The sequence below is a fragment of the Acartia tonsa genome, chromosome 5 (genome assembly GCF_053477335.1).
Source record: "Acartia tonsa isolate MP-2025a chromosome 5, ASM5347733v1, whole genome shotgun sequence".
Classification (NCBI taxonomy): Eukaryota; Metazoa; Arthropoda; class Copepoda; order Calanoida; family Acartiidae; genus Acartia; species Acartia tonsa.
Genome location: NC_137264.1, coordinates 10,208,485 through 10,229,213, shown reverse-complemented (window position 1 = coordinate 10,229,213; position 20,729 = coordinate 10,208,485). Strand labels below are relative to the sequence as shown.

Here is a 20,729-nt window from a genome sequence, read left to right as displayed (position 1 = left end):
TTAGTAACAGAATGTTTGTCTGTTACTATAACTCAAATGTCCAGGGCAGTTTTTAATTAAGAAAGAACCTACAATCTCTTAGGAGAAGTCGCCTAGAGGAGGGGCCCATAGTTACAATCCATATTGCAGCATAGTTGCTCATAGGTTAATTTTCATTCTCGAGTTTAGAGGCCTCTAGGGCCAAATTGGGTTAAGTCTACCCTTTCTCTTTTTGTTTCTTTAAAAAAAGTGAAAAATAAGTTTTTGAGGTTTTTTTCAGGGTCGATTTTCCTGGGATGGGTGAGGTACCTTCCTTTAAAATAGTTTTTAAACCTTTCCTGGACCTTTTAAAAGCATCAATTTAAAGGAGAACATTATCGGTCCAGTGGTTAGCGAGACTCAATTTAAATTATATGACCTCTTGTATAAACTTTATTATTTATATTGCTTTTTCTTTGAACAGATTGCAACAAGCAAAGATGGCCTCCGCGAGGAGAGAGTGAGCATTGTTTCCCAGGAACAGTTCCAGAAAATTAAACCTGGCAGCCAGAATGGCGGCCAATCTGCCCAGGTGGGCAAACAGAAGCTGCCAGCCGCACCCCCAGTTATCCAGGTAGAGATAATTTTGAAGTAACAGATTTATAACAAGTGTACGTACGTCTGTTCAATAAATGTAGATGTAAAACCAGACAACTACCTGAATCCCCCTGTTGGGGACCTATTTCGTCTGCTAGCATATTGCTTTCTGATATTTTAAAGCGACTCGGCTGTGTATGTATAGTATAGGTTTTTTTTTAAAGACCCAATTTAAAGTTGGCATAGGGTCCTTTGGATTGAGACATACAGTTATTTAACCCCTTACCCCTCTAGTGTTTCACCCAGGTTTTATCCAGGTAGATATAATTGTGAAGTAATGATTGAACTATTGTATGTCTGTCCATCTCTTAGACTCTGTAAACGTGAAAAAATAAGAAATATAAAAATCTTCCAACATAAGTTACATATTGTTGGATTTATTGACAATATCCGCAAAGATATATAGATTTTGGAATTTCTTTTTTTTAGACTGTAAACTATTTTGGTGCTGGAAATAATTGAAATTTCTAATCTGTTGACTTTGACTGTTAATATTTATATTAAAACTTTGATTGGTTAGTTCAAACTATCATTAACAAAACCTTTCAACCTATGACTTTAACTACAATATTGATCATTTTGATTTTCATTTAAAACATATTGCGTAGAAATTATTTAGGTACTATTATTTATCTAAAATAAAAAAAAAATAAAAAAATCAACGAAAATTGTAGAAAAAATCTATTAAGTGTTAATGACAGATAAACTGATATTTTATCAAAGGATTCCTTCTTGTCCATTGATTGCTTATATTAAACCTTTATAGAAACAAGGATGACAATATTCATAAAAGCGAAGGGCGAACTAACATCTACTCTTACATGTTTTGGAATCGATTATTAAGATGCTTCGCCTATGATATAGTCCTAGGAATCATTTAAAAATCAGCATCTTTTAAATGAACGTGCAGTTTTTCTGGTAACGATTATAGAATTTCTACGCTCCCTAAATTGTACCTATTTGTTACAGGTATCATCATGCCTAGATTGATAGCATTAGGATAATTCTAACATGCCTAGATTAACTATATCTGTAACGGACGTTCACAGTCGGACAGAAGTATAGAAAAGCTTCGGTTTTAAATTTAATGATATAAAAAGGACAAATATGTCTATGTAAATATTAAGGTTTATGGTCGTACGGACGTACAGTCATTATATAGTTTATATATAGCGAGGGAAATATAGAAATTAAGAGGGTTCCATTAGCACAACATTTATTTGTATAGTTTGTTGTATAATTTTTTATTTTTTATCAATTTTAATTTAGTTTGTTTGTATTTAAACAAGGATGAAAACATTACAATAAAAAAAACCACAAAAGAAATGTGGATTTTATTAACAAATGTTCGATGGTTATTATTCAATATAAAAAAATTATAATAGTTATTTCTAGCATCGTATTATAAACGGCTTTCCGCGGATATAGAATGTACAATTATGAGATTAAAACTAGTTTTTTAACCCCGAGGTGCCGAAGGCACCGGCTAAAAAAATTGGTTTTAATCTAATGATTGTACATTTTTATATTCGTAGAAAGCTGGTTAAAATACGATGCTAGACATAGTTTTTTCGTATAGATGAGAACCGGTTCCTATCCACCGGATTCGAATGAATACGAGAAAAACCTTTCACATATGTTAAAATGTTAAATGTTTTTGTAGCATGACTTACAGACCAACGGACATAGTTAATACTGATTGCTTGTTTGTATGGTATCTTCACACAAAATGTTAGTTGTATATCTTTAATAGCGACAGAGAAAATCACGTTTTCCCAGCGATCTAAAAGAATAAGTCAATGGCCGATAAATTGATGTACATTCCCAATAATAATACATAAAATTACCCCTTCTGACGATTAAAATTAATGGCTAAAAGTTTGAACACTCAACTTAATAACAACAACTAATCAAAATTCACCTAGGTAGTCTACAAAGTTGTAAAGCCAACGAATGAGAAAACATATTATAAAACTTTGGGGACTAGTGTATTAAACACCCCCATTGTCCCCTCTTTCTCACTGTGTTCTCCCCTATCCGAATTATAGAGTAGCTTCGCTACTAAAAATGTCAAGGACAATTTATGCGTATTTAAACTATTTCAAATGGACACGTTTAAATACATGTGTTTTTTCATGGAATTGTAGACAATTTCATTTTTTGTTGATAAGGCGATTTTAAAGAAAAAATGGAAATATGCAACTGTAAATGTGTTTTATTTATAGTTTATTATAAGAAACTAGCGGCTGCGCATCTAGGGGCTCTATAATCGGAGGGATATGGAAAGGAATAAAAATAGCCTAAAACTACAACTAGACTTATTTTTAAGAATAGTATAAAATAAAACCATCTCAGGACCTATAAGAGGTTTACTGTAAAGAAGAACCATGTCGGTTTAGCGGTTAGCGCGATTATTCGCTACAGACGAAAAAAAGCTTGCTATTTATTTTAATCAGCAGTCTATCTAATTTAGCAGCTAAGAAAATGACATTTTCGCTATACCGAGTGTTAGTGACTGACGAACAGACAAAGTGAAATATAGAGTAGATTCGCTTCTTAAAAAAAAAAAAAACAGGGAAAATAAATGGATAATATATATTTTCCTCAAATTTTATTATTAATTTATTATAAATATCCCTACTTAAATATTATACCTAGCACTTGAAAATATTTAGATATTTTAAAGATATTATTATTGAAATCTGAGCCGCAAACCTGCACTTAAATAACATTTCTTCGTCTATCTGTACGAATATCTTGTCAAGGAGCAGCTACTTGGCTTCAATTTGACCGTCCTTATGTCCATCTTTAATACAAAGTAATACGATGTCTGTCTGAAGCTTAAGCTCTTAGGAACTGCTAAACGAAAATGTTGAGGTCTTTAAGGAAAATATATACTGGCCTTGTGTTGGTGGTTTAAGCCAATTTCTTTGGGAGTGGGCACCCACCCCCCCCCCCCGTTTCCACCTAATAAAAAGTTATACCTATCCTTAATTTTTGTTTCTTTGGATAATTTCTAAAAAATTGTTTATTTTTGTGCCCCTCTCTAAAGGACGTTTCCATCCTTGTTAATATACATGTATAATGTAAACAATTTTCCGTGCTTGAACTTTAATTTTGGAAAATCGCCAAGAATTTTGGATTTCTGCAATTTATTGTTTAGTTAATATCCGTCTGAATTTGTTGTGTGGTTTTGAAACCGTATTTATTTATTAAAGTTAGAAAAGGGCATGACAACCGCTAAATATTCTGTTTGTTAAAATAGTTTCGTATTTGTTTATTTTTAATGATTGTTTTTAGCCTAAGTTTAAAGCTATAATTTACTTATTTTCCGTTGTTTTGTTGTATGAGTATTTCAAATTATTTTGTTAATAAATCAGGGAGGGAGGGTACATTAGACTGTAAATTACACTGGTACTCAAGGTTTTATTAACACCTTAGGGTACTCTTCATTGTTTAGTGCAGAAGTTAGCAGTAACCAAAATTGGCATCCAATAATGTCAATCTACAGATGTGTTGATTAAGCATTTTTAGTTCATTTTAACGACCATTGTCTTATCCCCTTAGAGTTTAGATCCCTGAAACAAATCTTTGACTAATTTCAGGTTGAAAGTGAGGAAATTAATGATGTTGATGATGAGAAGACTGATGAAAATGTTCCAAGCAAACTAAGAGGAACTGGTAAGCTTTTTGATTGATTGAAATACTTCAAAGGCCAATAAACGGCGGATTTTTATGGTCATGAATAAAAATTTACTTAAATTATGAAGAAGAAAAAAACGTGTAGGTACTAAGGGGGGGGGGGAAGTTTTGACACATTTGCGTAAACAGGGAGTATAGGCTTTATCTTTGGACTGAGAGGATAGGTTATTAGGGATAAAATCATTCTTATATGATGAATTTTCCCAAGTTTTAAGATTTTTCGATAGGCCTCCAGGTTCCGGAGCTCCAGGCCTCCAGGTGGTCTCTGTACAGGTAAAAATGAAAAAAAAAAAATTTTTAATGAGTTAGAAGTCAACTTATGAAACAAAATATGCATTTTTTTAGTGATGGGAATCCGCCCAATTTTCGGCCAATTTTGGAATCCGAATCCGGATCCGGAATCCGTTTTTTATAGCGGATTCCGGATTCTAAATTGGTAGGCTAAAATTACCGTCTTTTTTCTTACAACTCCCTCTGTTTGAAGGCAAAGATCAAAAAAAAAATTTCTACATAACAAATTTTAATTATTACTAATGTGATGTAAATGTTTAAGTTATGCTGTAAGTCAACACTTTAAACAAATCAAGGCTTCAACCAAGTAACATAGTGATAAATTAACGAAAAAAGCTATCCCTCTGTGACGGACGGCCTTTTAAAATACTGCTAGAATCCGGAATCCGCCAAAAATAAGAATCCGGAATCCGCAAGAATCCGTCACTTTTTTTGACGGATTCCTTCAGAATCCGGAATCCGAATCCGGCCCAAAAATTCGACGGATTCCCATCCCTAATTTTTTTCTTCAAATATGTAAATAACATTCAAAAATATGCATATTTTGTTTCATAGGTTGACTTCTAACTCCTCAAAAAAAATTATTTTTTAATTTTTACCTGTACAGAGAGGACCTGGAGGCCTGCAGCTCCTGAACTTGGAGGCCTATCCAAAAAATCTTAAAACTTGGGAAAATTCATCATACAAGAATGATTTTATCCCTAATAACCTATCCTCTCACTCCAAAGATAAAGCCTATACTCCCTGTTTACGCAAATGTGTCAAAAATTCCCCCCCCCCCCCCCCCTTAACGCGTATTCACTATTCATGTTTGCGTTATATCTAATAAGTTATGTAATGTCTTCGTATTTAAAGTTAGTATTGAATATAGGTTCACGCCGTGGTAAAGAGGCGGCAAGATTCTACCCTGTGACCAAGGACCCGAGCACTCTGGAAGACGACTGTATGGTGCGCAAGCGCAAAACGCGGCATTCCAACAACCCGCCAATGGAGGAGCACGTGGGATGGATCATGGATAAACGCGCACACAGAGAAAGACTTGCCAGTCTAAGGTATTAAATTCGACAATATAAATAACTGGGTGTGGGTTTAATACCAGGATGGAGACGACAATGGAATATATTACACTGGTACTCAAAATATTATACTAACAAAACCTATTCGTTGGGTCAAAAATTTTGGATACTTTACCAAATTTTAATTTTTGTTTGATCAAAATCAATAGTTTACAAACTTTTCAACAAATGATTATAATTGTAATTTGCAGAAGGGGAATTTTTGTTTATCATTATCATTTAACTTTCATTGTCTTATTCCTTAAGAACCCTGGTTTATTACGATCTTAATAGTAAAATTGATCCATATAAATTATAAGGGGTAATATTGTCAAAGATTAACATTACTTAACAAGAATGAAATATTTCAGTGAAAGCGTAGCCTCCAGCTGTAGCGAGGGAACTGGTACACCCCAATCTCTTCCAAATATTCAACACCCCTCACATTCGTTGCTCAAGGTATTGTATTTTTAGGTTTTTTTTTGCTTTTTAAAGGTTGCTTTTGATATTGCTTTTTGTACATAAAAATGTTGACGATTTCATTCAAAACTATCAAGTGAACATTGAGATAAAATAAAAATAAGGGGATAGGGGTGGGGGGGGGGGGGATAAGTTTAAGTTTGTTACTTAAGTTAAGGTTAGGTTATATAGAGTTTTGGGTTTCTCAGCAGGGTTAGACCACCGCGGGTATAGGCCCCGCAGGGATAAAGCATAGGATGAGAGATAATGTATTTATTTTTGTTCGAAAAATAATTCAATGGAAAATATTATTAGATAGGTAGTTTATTGAGGCTTCTTAATAATTCTTCTCTGGAGGTTTTCTAAGAATAGCTAGCTTTTTAGGGTGTATCTAAGATATGCCTACATATTTTTTGTGCTTCTCTCATTAATTTTATTTTCTACAGGAAAATGGATTCACACAATTGCAATACACCAAATACCATTCACGGTGCCTTAAAGGTAATATTATTATATTTGTACACTACGCCACTAGGGGCACTTATGAAGGAGAAGTTGACCTCTTTCCAACTTTCAATTTTAGTGATTTCTCTTGGGAGGGTGGAGGTAACCCCCCCACCCCCCCCCCCCCTCCCACAAAAAATAGTTATAAACCTTCACAGGACCTATGAAAAGCTTTACAGTAAAGGAGAAACATATTGGTCCAGCGGTTAGCAAGATCCTTCGGTACAGACAGACATCGTGTTACTTTTAATAGGAATTGTTACGTTTGCAGGTTTTTGCTTTAGGGGGCGTGCAAAGTACATACACCCAGGGAAAGGGAATGTGATTTTAAGTGCAAATGTCCCCCACAACCCCCTTCCCTCATTTCTCCCCCTACCCAGTACCAACTTCTCTTCTTAAGTTACACTAAAAAAAACAAGTTTTACGCAAATTCTACGCCAAAAAAAAATTTAGTTTTCGGCAAATTCAAATGGAATTAATTGGCTGAACATCAGCCCCTGCATACGCCGAAAATTTTAAAACCTTTAGTATTTTCCTATACAATTATAAAATATCAAATTATACCTACGATTATTACTGAAATAGGAATTTTTTTATTGTACTATGATAAATCTTCCATTTAGCTCTCAATCCCAAGTATTTATTGATTTTAAATATTGCTTTTTCTACAAAAAAAAATAATAAAAGATTATAATGATGTTTTGAAAATAACTTAAATGCAGGGATCTTAAGGGATAAGACAATGGAGGATAAATTGATATACATCCCCTATGATGATCAACAAAATAACCCCCATTATGTAGATTAAAATTATAGGTTAAAATGTTTGGACAATACTAGTTTGGAACCTACCAATTTAAAATTCAATAAAGGTACACTAAGTTTTTAAGCCAACCAATATAAAAACAAGATTATAAAACTTTGGGTACTTATGTAATTTCCAGATTAATGACCCCTCCCTCCCTCCTTGTATTATTCTATAACTTAAGCATAATTGTATTATTTAATTATTTTTTAGAGAGAAAGAAGCTTGGTATTGGAAACTCCCAGGAGATGAACACTTTATTCAGGTAATAGCGGCTGCGTCCCTACTATTGGCTTTGTATTCGAATGGACAGATAGAGGGGGGGGGGGCAGAAAAAAAGCCTTAAACCATCATAGGACCTATGTGAAGCTTCACGTTAATTTATACCTTAATAGTAAAGATTCAGTTATTGTTATCTCAATCTTCAGAACAAAAACTGTACTGTTAATAATCCAGAAAAAAGCCAATTCTTTTTTTTTATGAAAAATCCGGAGACTGAAGTAAATATAGGGATAGAATTTGCTATTAAATTAGATCCTGCCTATTACTAAGGGAGCAGAAAACTATCTGAAAACTTAAAGCTGAAAGTAAAATAGGCTAAAACCATTCAGGAACCTATATGAAGCTTCACTTAAATTTAGAACTTAGTAGGTTCAGTTATTGTAGTCAGTATAGGTTCAGAATAAAGAACTGTTTAATAATCCTTCCTTCGGAGAAATTCAAGGGCAAAAGCCATAATGAAAAAAACTGAAGGCTGAAGTAAAGATAGGAATATAATTTCCCATTAAGTTAGATCCTGCCAATATCATAGGGATGGAGTGATTTTTTCTTTTCGTTCCACACCCCTGTGTTTTTTAATTAAGGAAAAATGTGCTTTAAAAAATTAAGGATACAATTAAACTTTGGATCATGGAAAGAAAATAAAGTAGCGGGTTTCGTCGTATTTTTCACAGTTGCTTTTGACAGGTTTTTTTATGTTTGGTTAGTTAAATGTTAATGAATGCCGGGCAGGGTTAGAGACTCCCCCCCGCAGGGGCTATAAATAGAAGAAAAGCTACTGTAAAAACACCATGAAACCCGCTCCTTTGTTTTCTTTCCATGATCCAAATATTTATCATCTTTTGAAATTTCCCAGGTTATCTACTAAGTACCTACTATTATTATATTTTTTTGTTGTAGATTCTGGTCTTTCTTCCTGCGAGAGAATTTCAACAAGAGGATGTACACTGAGTTTAAAAATCTTGCATGGGAGGATGCCTTGGCTGGATACAGATATGGTGTTGAGTGTCTTTTCAGGTATATAGATAGATAGACTGACTGACCAACAAACAGCCAAAGCTTAAAATTTTGGCATGGGAGAATGCCTTATACAGATAGACAGACATACAGACAGAGTTTAAAAATCTTGCATGGGAGGATGCCTTGGCTGGCTATAGATATGGTGTGGACGTGGAGTGTCTTTTCAGGTATAAAGATATATAAATAGATAGATGGACATTTATCTTATCATTTACGGGGTTCATCCTTCCTCCACTCTACCCTCCTAAAAATTCCTACTGTATTATTACTGACATTATCGTTTTAGATATTACAGTTACGGTCTGGAAAAGAAATTTAGACCTGAGCTCTACAGAGATTTCCAAGCAGAAACTATTAAGGTAAAAAATAACAAGCTACTAAAATAGAGGAGCAGCTACTCTAAAATGTTCTTTTTTTTGTTGGTTATACTTTTTTTCAAGGTTGGGGGTGGGGGGCAGTGGTTTGTAAATTACACTAGTACCCAAAGTTTTGTAACAACAATTTTTTGTTCGTTGGCTCAAAAACAAAGGGTTCTTTTACTGAATTTTGATTTTTCGTTCTAATCCAGTAGAGTCCCACCTACCAAACGAATAATTTTAATCTTTAGCAGGGTTAACATTGTTTTTCACCTTGGGAATGTGTAGTGTATCAATTTATCTCCATGTCTTATCCCTTATGATCCCTGGTACTCTATAGTTCTATACCATGTTTTATTATATAGGATGCTATGAACGGTCAGCTGTATGGACTAGAGAAATTCTGGGCATTCATGAAGTATTATCCACACGCAGAGGTAAAAATTCATGAAGTATTATCCACACGCAGAGGTAAAAATTCATGAAGTATTATCCACATGCAGAGGTAAAAATTCTGGGCATTCATGAAGTATTATCCACACGCAGAGGTAAAAATTCTGGGCATTCATGAAGTATTATCCACACGCAGAGGTAAAAATTCTGGGCATTCATGAAGTATTATCCACACGCAGAGGTAAAAATTCTGGGCATTCATGAAGTATTATCCACACGCAGAGGTAAGAATTCTGGGCATTCATGAAGTATTATCCACACGCAGAGGTAAAAATTCTGGGCATTCATGAAGTATTATCCACACGCAGAGGTAAAAATTCTGGGCATTCATGAAGTATTATCCACACGCATAGGTAAAAATTGGAGGGGTAATTAAATCATGGCATTAATAATAAGGCTAACAATTAAATAAAGCTTCCCTGAATTATCTGAATATAAGGGAACTATCCACGAACGAGAGCAAGTGATTCTAAGCACCTTCAGCATTGATCCATAGAATTTTTTTAGTGAATATAATCGGTTTATGTTTAATACCTGGTTTATCGCCTAAAAAGTTAGGTTTCACCATAGTTTTATATGAAATAAACTTTAAAATGTAAAGCAATTATTTATGCAATATCAACAAACGCTTTGTTGAGTTCAAAGGACAAATTAAAAGAAAAGCATCAAATGCTGTAATTTGCAAAAAGAACATTAATTAATCTGTTTAAAATATTACAAGTAACCAATTCATTTTAAAATACCAATACATTTTTAATCAAAATAATATACTTTTGCATTAAGCTTTTAAACATAAGTTTGAACTCATCAAAACATTTGATGATATTGCACCAAATTATGCTTAACATTTCAAAGTTTTTTTTTCATATAAAACCATGGTGAAACCTAACTTTTAGTCGATAAGCCAAATATTAAACATAAATCTAGTATAAACAAGGATGACAACAATCATAAAAGCGAAGCACTGAAACGGAAGGACAAACGGACACTAACACTTAAATAGTGTCAGAACTGAATAATCAGAATATAAATGTATAAATGTCGAAGCAAAATTGTAAGTAAAATTGTTGAAAAACTGCTTGATACAGAATAATGTTTATGGACATACTTACATTTTTAGGACTTGATAATAAAGTTGCTTCGCTTATAATATTGTACTTTGTTGTCCCAGGAATCAGTATACCAAAAATCAGATAAATCGGATTTTTAGATCACATAAAAATTTGTTGTTAAAAAAGTAAAAAAATCAACATGTTTAAAATGGACGTACGGACATTCTGGTAATGATTATAAAGTTGCTACGCTTTCTAAATCGTACCTAACTACTACACACCATGCAAAGTTTGAAATTAATAGGACAATCTAACATGCCTAAATTAGCGAAAAAAGCTATCCGTTACGGACGGACGGACGGACTGACCCTAATTATAGAAAAGCTTCGCTTTTAAAAAATCACTAAAAAATACTATGGATCAATGCTGAAAGGTACTTAGAATCCCTTGTTCTCGTTCGTGGATAGTCCCCTTTTGTTCTGCTAAAAACTGTCATTGTTCAGGCTTACTTTGAAAAATTAATGTTATGTGTACATAAAAATAAAATAAAACTATTTAAAATGAAAGTAAATGCGGAAGGTTTCATGACACTCTTTGAAGAAAAAAATATACTTTTTCAGGAATTAGACGTGGATGTAAAACTTCAAGCTTATCTTGCCCCGTTCAATACCATCGAAGATTTCAAAGTTCTCTATCCCGCGGTAAATATATTTAGATAAATAGATTTTGCACGAAAATTCTCAGATTTTAGCAAAAAGGGAACTAGTTACATACACTTCATGATATCTTTTTTAAAATCATATACTTAAGTTTCTTTCAGGGTTGTATATTCTGCACAAAGATTTTTTTTTCCCCTGCTACAAATTTTTTTATTTCCCCCCCCCCCCCCCCCCCCTAGTTTTTTCTCACCAAGTAAAAAAGAACTCTATATTTTATTTATTTTATCCCTCCTACCACACATTTTTTTACTTTTTTTTTACCAAGGAAGGGGGGGGGGAAATGGAAAAAAATGTTTTCAGTTTTCTTAATTTTTACATTTTTTTTCCCTCCAACCACTTATCTTTTATCCCCCCCCCCCCCCCCTGAGCAGGGGATCCCATGTAGAATATACACCCCTGGTTTCTTTATAAAACACTTTTGGAACATAAAATTTTCTCCATTGGAACCCAACATCACTTACTCTCGTTCGTACATAGTACTCTTATAAATGTACAAAAAAGTTGTTAATTGAAGAGTTGTGTCTGTCTATGTCTAATGTTAGTTAAAGCTTAGTTTAACTGTTAAAGGAAAAGTCCCGCAGGGGGATGACTTTAATGCCCGTTTTAAACATACATTGGTTGGGAAAGGGATGTCTTTCTTCAGTTTGATTATGATTTGAATGTATGCCTTATTTTTTATCTATTTTGTAACAAAACTATCTATATCTAGGACGACACAATGAGCTCCGGGAAACGATCTCGCAACCCCAGCACAAGTTCAAGCTACTCTGTCAAGATTGTCAACAGGAATGGGTTTATTCAAAGTTGCGCACAACAATGTCTTTGCATATTTTAAAAAGCGAAGCTTTTCTATAATTAGGGTCGGTCCGTCCGTCCGTAACGGATAGCTTTTTTCGTTAATTTTGGCATGTTAGAATTGTCTTATCGATTTCAAACTTTGCATAATGATTCCTTTAGTAATTAGGTACGATTTAGAAAGCGTAGCAACTCTATAATCATAACCAGAATGTCCGTACGTTCATTTTAAACATGTTGATTTTTACTTTTTTACTTTTTGTGTAATTTAATTATCCGATTGATCTGAATTTTGGTATATTGATTACTGGGACAACAAAGTATAATGTTATAACCGAAGCAACTCTATAATCAAGTCCTAAAAATGTAAGTATGTCCATAAACATTATCCTGTATAAATAAGTTTTTTAACAAATTTACTTAGAATTTGTCCGTTTGTCCTACCGTTTCAGTGCTTCGCTTTTATGGATGTTGTCATCCTTGTTTATTATGAAAGCTTCTTCAAAATTGTCTGTACTTCCATAGAGAGAGGGGACAATAGGCTTTTTATTACACCTGTTCCCTTAAGTTTGTTTTATAACGTTGTTTTATTCGTTGGTTTACAACTTTGGGAACTTAAGTAATTTTTGATTAGATTCTTTAAGTTGTGCGTTCAAACGTTTTAACCTCTGATTTTAATCTACAGAAGGGATAATTTTTGTGTATAATCATTGTTGAATTGGATGTACATTACATCAATTCATCGGTCATTGTCTTATCTCTTTAGATCCTTTTGTCTTTCTGTAATGCCGTTCAAGCCCGTGCTTGTTGCATTTTGGGGCTAAAAGACTGGCTTAAGTCTTAAAATTGTCATTTTTATATCCGCAGAAAGCTGTTTATAATACGTTAATAAACAATAACTTATTTCCATCTCCCTCCGTTTTTTAATTTAGTTTTAAGATTTAAATCTGAAATTAATCGTTTTTAATTACAATCATGACAAGAAACGGTTTTTCAATAAACCTAACCAACGCAGCAGAAATCGGTCTCGCCGTGCCAGCGAGGGAGACGGCTGGACCGGGGGCCAGGCAGGTAGCCGTGGCGGCGGTAGTCAGTCCAGAGGATCCTCCAGGGCGGGATACAGGGGCAGGACAAGTGATGATGGCAGTCAGTATATTTACAGTTCAAGTTTCCAGGTATGTTATCTTATAATGTACTAGCGGCTACGCCCCTTGCAGCTACAATCTTTGTATTCGAAGGTTATAGAGGTATAGAAAAATGATTAAAACCATCCCTTACTTAAATCTGAAAAAATAGCCTAAAGCCATCCTGGGATCTTTGCGAAGCTTATCTAGGATAGAGAACCCAATCGATTCAGTATTTTAAGATCTTAAGCATTAGACAAAAACCCTAATAGGATATCCTTGTTGTTCTTTTCTTATAATATCCAGTTACGAAATGCAGAGTTTCGGTGAAGATTAATGTACGGTCCTGTGTTCTATCCCTGCTATAAAATTAGTAATTAAATATTTAAATTCTTTTTAAAAACAAGTTATAAAACCTCCATGGACATATAAAAATCTTCACTGTAACGGTTTACCGGTCAGCGAGATCCTTTGATACACACAGACAGACATCTTGTTACTTTCTTGAAATTATATATATTACAAATTATTTGTAGGACTCTCAGCCGAAAGCGTACTACGGCGGCAGATATTCCGGGCCCAGCAGCAGCACAACCACTACAAACGTAGGCCGGTCCAACCCCACGGGGCCGCGCAAGCGCACTGTGTCCGCCAGCGACAAAGTTGTGACGGCAAAAGGCCGCCGGTCGCGACAGGTCTCCTCAAGCGACAAGGCGGAAGAATAAACGTAAAAAAATCACAAATTCTTCGAGAAAATTCATCGTTAATCAAGATCATTTGAAGAAAAATCAAATTTAAAAAATCTTCTAAATCCTTGTGACTTGAAAATAAAAAAAAATGATCTTTAAAAAAGTACTTAAAAATCATGCTTTTGTGAAATTACTTAGATATAGATGTTTCTTACTTTTTAACAATCACCTTTTTGTGATATTAAATTTTTATGAAAAAGGAAGAAAAAAATCATACCATCCCTTTTTTTTATTAGAAATAAAAAATAAAAAAAAATTATGAACGGTGACTTTGTTATAACTTGTGCTAATAATATTATTTCTAGTGACTATGAACACTGACTACATTGTTATACTAAATATTTATACAATAATTATTTTTTACTCTATCGAAAAAAAAGAGAAAAAATCTATAAAAATGATAAAAAGTGATGCTTAATTCTAGTTTAATGTATTATTAATATTACCATTTAAATTTTAGTGAGTTTGTTATTAATATACGTAGAGGAAACATTACCCTAGAATATCTACAAATTAGATATAGTTTTTGTTATCTCTTCCTTAAAGGGTTAAAATATGGAAAAGTACATTAACCCTCTTTATATAATGTTTTATCATATTATTATTATGTTTGATTGTTTCTCTGTCTCAGAGGGGTAAATTTCATCACAGTTTTTTCGGGTAGTGATTACCAACTATGTAAAATTGATTTTACAAAATGAATTTATAGCATATTAGGTGAAAAATCACATCCTTTTTATAAAAGCATAATTAACATGATAAATGGCATTAAACAATAAAAATTAGAACTGGTCTTCAAGTTAAATAAATAGTTCTGTGCCAAAAGAGAAAATTTTATTTTAATCAAATGAAAATTTAAGATTTATAATTTGAATAAAAGTCTATGATAAAGATTTTGTTTGGTGTTAAAAAAAAAAATAATTTTAATTTGCATGTAAATTTATAACCTCACAACAAATATGCAATAGAAAATTTAGAACAAGTATAGCTGTTAGCAAAGCTACAAAACTTAAAAGTAAATAAAAAATGCAATTTGTACTCCTCATTTATAAAATGCAACATTTACATATGTAAAAAAAAAATAATAATGTATTGTAATTCATTCAGAATTTTGTGTTTTTTTTACACACAAATTAAGTAAAATAGATAAGTACTTTAAAATTTTTGAATATAAAAACTCATTATCCCCTTTTGCGACAAAATAAAATTATATTAAACTTACATTTCAAATTTAAAGGGTTTTTGAGTTTCTAAAAATCGAAGGTTAATGTTAATTTTCCTTACAATAGAACAGGGTATAAAAAGATTAAGATCCAACAAACTAATAAATTTGAAAGTACTAATCTATTGAAAATCTGTAACATATTTGTGTATTACACCACGCCCCCTATGGATGCGAATATATATTTTTGTTTTTCATAACCAAGTTTGATTTATTATTATTATGTTTTGAGTGTGATACAATTATGTAATCAAATCTTTATATGTTAGTAAGAATACCAACTTTTTTTTTTATTAAAGGGACAAAAAGGGAGGGGTTGATTATTGTAGAAATATCGTAATCAAGGTTTGTAGGACGTCTTGAAACCTCTTTGAAAAAGACAAAGAGAGATGGGACAATGAGCTGTTTATTACAATAGTCCCAAAAGTTTTATAATAACGTTTTCGTATTCGTTGGCTTAACAACTTTGGTGAATTTTGATTGGTTGCTTTATTAAGTTGAAAGTATACCTATTTCTTGGAAGTTTTGAATGAAGCTTAAGATCTCTGTGGTGTTTCAAAGTGACCACCTAATCCAGCTTGACGAGATTTTTACAATATTCATTCCCTCTAAATTAAATAGCAAATGATTTAAAATGTAAAATCTGTCAAAACCAAAATGTGCAAGTTCAAAGGGTAAAAACTTTATTTGTTATTGAATTAAACTTGTTATTATTAATTTATAGAAACGGGTTCATTTTTTACTTTCATGTGTGCTTTTTAAGTTAATAAAGTTTTTTTAATCTACAATATATCTTAATCTTTTTTAAAAGTACCCAAAGCGTTTCTATATTTAAGCCCAGGGAGTAACGGAGGGGACAATGGATCGAATATTTAATTTTTAGGAGTCTCAGACTTTGGGTACTGGCTGAAAGGGAATGTGCAAGAATTTAGCAGTTTATGACTGACTTTGGGTACTAGCGCACAAAATGCCGCTAACTTGTTTGCTAGTTTTGAATATTGCAGACAAGTATCAATAAACTTAATTTTTTATGATGTGGCTGGTTTTAAAAATTTTTTTCTGCAGAAAATATCATTTCATAGATAAAAACTTTATTGTGATATTTGTTTAATAAACAATCTAAGAATCCAATAAAATTTTGGATCAGCTGAAATAAATTTCCTATTCGAGCTCTAGTTTCCTAAAGTGTACAGCAGATAACCCAATTATTGCAGACCCTATTTTCAGCGACTCCGGTCAAATGGAAAAGCTATTTAATGTATAAACGATTTATACATTATACATTCAAAAATTTTAATTTTTCAAATTTAGATTTTTTTTGAAGTTTGAAGCTTTTTTAGCTAGTAGCAAATATTGAGATTGGACGCGGAAGCTACGCACACTTTCGGAAACTAAAATCAGTTCATCAAATTTTAGGTTATGGGTTCCAGGGAGATTTCTCTAGTTATTAATTACAGAATGATTACGTCAGTCTGATGTGTTGGTAATATAATTTTCAAATAAATGCTTTTTTTCTTGGAACTCTCTTCTTATTTTATAGTTTTCTGTATTGTATTAACTCTCCCTTTACAATTTCCTCCATTTTTTCTGGATTTCAAGGTCTTTCAGCAAATACTCTTAAATTTAATTAATTGCCCATTGTCCCCTCCCTTACTCCCTGAATTAAGCCAGCAAGTGAAAGAGACAATTTTATTATATTAGTTAAAATTCTGTATATTTGATGTTACTTACCTTTGTAGTTTGTACGGAAGTTGATTGGTTCGATTCATGATTTAAAATCTTAATTTGTAAAAAATTGTTCCTACTGCTGCCATGTATGTCACTGTGTTCAACAAAAAGTTAGGGGTAGTAATGCGGAGCCGGGAGCCGTAATTTTCGTGAAAAAAAAACGGCTCCGGACTAGATAAATAAAGAGATTTTTTTATAAATTATAATTTGGTAACTCTGTTTTGTCATGTGCAAATGTCCCTATTAAGTTTTTCAAGTCCAATTTTATCAAAATTGAACTTCAAAACCTTCAAAAGTCAAAAATAGTCGTGGGAAAAAAATATGTCGAGTTTTTTCTTGATTTTAGGCCGGAGCCGCCATCACCAAAGACGGCTCTGCGGAGCCACACCAAAATCAAACTGCTCCGCAACGCTGTTTAGGGGGAATGCCTTGTCCCACAACAGACGCAACTCATTAACTTACACAGTTAGGACTGAAAGGTGTTCTACCATAAAATCCTGCACACAAATAAGATTCAGTTTAGAAATTCACCAAAATAAGATCATGCTGGACTATCCCGTCCTCGAAAGGCTAGCCGAGGTTACGATAAGAGCTAAAAGTTGTAATAGTGATATTATGCATCGTATTATAGACAGCTTTCCGCGGATATATAAGATCAAAACCATTTTTGTGAACATGGCCTGGGGTAACAAAACTGGTATTAATTTTTTTATTTTAATATTCGTCGATAATTTTCTGTAATACGATGCTATACATAGTTTTAAAATACGGCTGAGAACTGGTTCTGATCCAGCGGATGTAAATCGTTTTCGGAGACATACTGGAAAGATAGTACTTTTATGAAGCTATGTTACTAAAATTTATCAAAATCATTGAACCTTATAAAAATGTTATTTAAGAAAAATTATATACAGGTGCAACTTAAATAATCTACATATATAACAAAGAATTATAGACAAGAATAACAACATCCATAACAGTGAAGCTCAAATTAATCAGACAAATGAACATAAACAAATACACAGTGTTGCGGATCCGCATTTTTTTGAGTCCTGGATGCGGATCCGGATCCTGGGGTATAAATTTATGGAAAAATCTACCTAAATTTATATAAAATAGTTACTTACAAATTTTGAAATATCTGGTAACCGTGTTAAGATCAGCTGATTCACTCCCACACTCTTCTCTCTCACATTTTGTATATAATCTCCCCTTCCCTTTTCGTATACCCCTGGTATTTTTATTGTCCTGGATCCGGTCAGATCCGCACTGACCAAATTTGGGGGATCCCCCAAAAAATATGCGTATTTGTAATATGGACAAATTTAAATTTCAAGATTTAGTTACACACAGATCCTTTGCTTATAATTTGTAACTAATCGCTCTATGAATCAATATTTGTGAATGGGATAGTTGTATCCAGCGATGCGGAGCCGTTTGATTTTGGTGCGGAGCCGCCTGTGAAAATAATAGCTCCGCCCTAAAAATCAAGAAAAACTCGAACATATTTTTTTGCCAAGTCTATTTTTGACGTTTGAAGGTTTTAAAAGTTCAATTTTTGATAAAAAGAGATTTGCACACGACACAACAGAGTTACCAAATTATAATTAATAAAAAATCTCTTTTTTAGCAAATACGAATCGGATTAAAATGGAAATAATGACTTTCTGGTAATGATTATAGTGTTGCTAATTCTTTTAAACTTTTCTAAACATTTGCAGAAATTATCATGAAAAGTTTAAAATCAATAGGACAAGTAAATTTTAACGTTCAAAGTTATCTGTTACAGACAAATCTACCTAAAATGTAAAAAAGCTTTTTAAAACTCAAGTTGTGCCAGTGTTTGTAGTCTTTCTGCCGTTTACAAGATCTAACTGCACACACAAAAACAACTGCTTCAATACTAGAAATCAGATTCAGTGTTAATAAACATTAATTCTATCTTGCCACAAACCATAGCTAAATGTAAAAGTTATTAGAATAAAGTTTCAAAATTTCCTATTCATCTAGGAATCATTATACTACAAATCAGATGAATAGGATGATTAAATCAAAAAGTTAAAAAATCAAATTGAAAATTTCTCGTAATGCTAAGTTAATATTGAAATCTTTCATATGTTTGTATCTTATTATAGAGTAGCTGCGCTAATTATGATGAAAATCCAAAGTTCTTAAAGAAATAAGACAATGGGCAATACAATCTTCAATGATGATAAACAAAACTGCCCCTTATGAAATTTAATATAACTTAGTATACATCCCAATGTCCTCTCCCTTCATGTGGAATACCTTCATATAACTACTTTGACTGATGGTCACAGGCAGAGTTCGGCAGCCGCGTCTCAGCCGCGCATAAGCCTCAGTTTTAAACCTGCTTTTGAAAGAAATTTCAGTAAGAAGGATTTTCTGGTAAAGAGCAGTTTTATACATCCAGCTAAATTTTATAGTGATAAAATGATGATTTCACTGAGGCTTACACGCGGCATTCGCCCGGCTGCCGATCCCTGGTCACAGGGTTTGTCCAGATTTAGTATCATAAAAACATTTCCGCTGGTTTACAGACTGGTGCATTTTTAATACAATAAGTTTTTGGCACCACAAAATAAATTGACTAATACAATTTTTTTAAATCTCCTATAAAAATCTGTTATTAGAATCGCAGTTAATCTAAATTGATATATTATCTTTGGGCTGATTTTTTTTGGAGATACTAGATTTTATCTGCTGCTATCTAAGATAGATGGCTAAATTTTAGCGAAAATTCCCTATATTAGTGAAACTGCAGTTTTTTAATCACTTGGTCCATACGTACGTCGGTAATGTAGTGTCCCACCCCCAAGAAAATATCAAAGGACCAGCAGGAATATTCCCTGAAGAATAGAGTTCAATTGGTTCAGTGGTTACTGAGATCTAAAGCTTCAGACAGACGGACAGACATCATTCTACTTTGTATTATAGATAATTTTAAAATCTTTATTATCAAATTTCTGAATTAGTTAGTTATATTTAGGTACCAAAATCTTATAAAATTAAATTATAATAGTTAGTTCCTTCCTGTTTAGACTATATATAAAGTGATAATTCATTCTGATATATCTAGGCAGAGAATAGACAATGTTAAAAATACAAACTAGCGGATTCACAACTAGCATATAGGGGAGAGAGGGTAGTTAAATAGCTTAAAACCAATTAAGACCTAAATTAAAAAAAAAAAAATACCCCAAAACTATACCGGGACCCAAATAAAGCTCCCTCAAATCGGTTCAGTGGTTAGCGAGATCATAATGGACAAACAAAAAAACCTTAATACTTTGTATAATAGGATATGATAAATAATAATCTATTCTACAAAATATATCCAGGGAGGTAAAAGATAATGATGATTAAATTAATCTTTTTTAGCTTTAGTTATATATAAGTTTACTAGTGGTTACGCCCCCTTAAGGCATCTAGGGGCAATTAAAAGGGTGTACATACACATGAATAAAGGGGTTAGTTATCTGTATATTAACATTGATTGGAAATAAATTTTTATTATCCTAGCAAAATTCTGTGCACATGGAAATATTCTTTATTCTCAAATTTTTAATTTTGTGACTGTTGTTTAAAGCGAAGCTTTTCTATAATTCGGGTCGTACCTTCCGTCCGAACGTCCGTAACGGATAGCTTTTTTCGTTAATTTAGGCATGTTATAATTGTCCTATCGATTTCAAACTTTGCATGGTGATTCCTTTAATAGTTAGGTACGATTTAGAAAGCGTAGCAACTCTATAATCATTACCAAAATGTCCGTACGTCTAT

General features: G+C 32.8%; 2 protein-coding genes across 6 annotated transcripts in view; both read left to right on the top strand.

The window, feature by feature from the left end:
* LOC145318725 (uncharacterized) overlaps nucleotides 1–15,988 on the top strand; it is a 64,858-nt gene extending 48,870 nt beyond the window's left edge. For 3 of the 5 annotated variants that reach the window (XM_080160208.1, XM_080160206.1, XM_080160204.1), the window contains exons 23-35: nucleotides 443–592; nucleotides 4,221–4,296; nucleotides 5,480–5,660; nucleotides 6,035–6,122; nucleotides 6,569–6,623; nucleotides 7,645–7,696; nucleotides 8,611–8,727; nucleotides 9,017–9,089; nucleotides 9,452–9,523; nucleotides 11,212–11,292; nucleotides 12,020–12,096; nucleotides 13,121–13,280; nucleotides 13,766–15,988. In XM_080160208.1, the coding sequence (XP_080016334.1) occupies nucleotides 443–592; nucleotides 4,221–4,296; nucleotides 5,480–5,660; nucleotides 6,035–6,122; nucleotides 6,569–6,623; nucleotides 7,645–7,696; nucleotides 8,611–8,727; nucleotides 9,017–9,089; nucleotides 9,452–9,523; nucleotides 11,212–11,292; nucleotides 12,020–12,096; nucleotides 13,121–13,280; nucleotides 13,766–13,954 (1,371 nt within the window). In that variant the 3' untranslated portion in view covers nucleotides 13,955–15,988. The remainder of the gene's footprint in view (nucleotides 1–442; nucleotides 593–4,220; nucleotides 4,297–5,479; nucleotides 5,661–6,034; nucleotides 6,123–6,568; nucleotides 6,624–7,644; nucleotides 7,697–8,610; nucleotides 8,728–9,016; nucleotides 9,090–9,451; nucleotides 9,524–11,211; nucleotides 11,293–12,019; nucleotides 12,097–13,120; nucleotides 13,281–13,765) is intronic. The other 2 variants (XR_013879482.1, XM_080160205.1) reach the window with 2 other exon arrangements.
* The window catches only part of LOC145318732 (uncharacterized), a 321,894-nt gene that overhangs the window by 144,887 nt on the left and 156,278 nt on the right, over nucleotides 1–20,729 (top strand). The window lies entirely within an intron of this gene.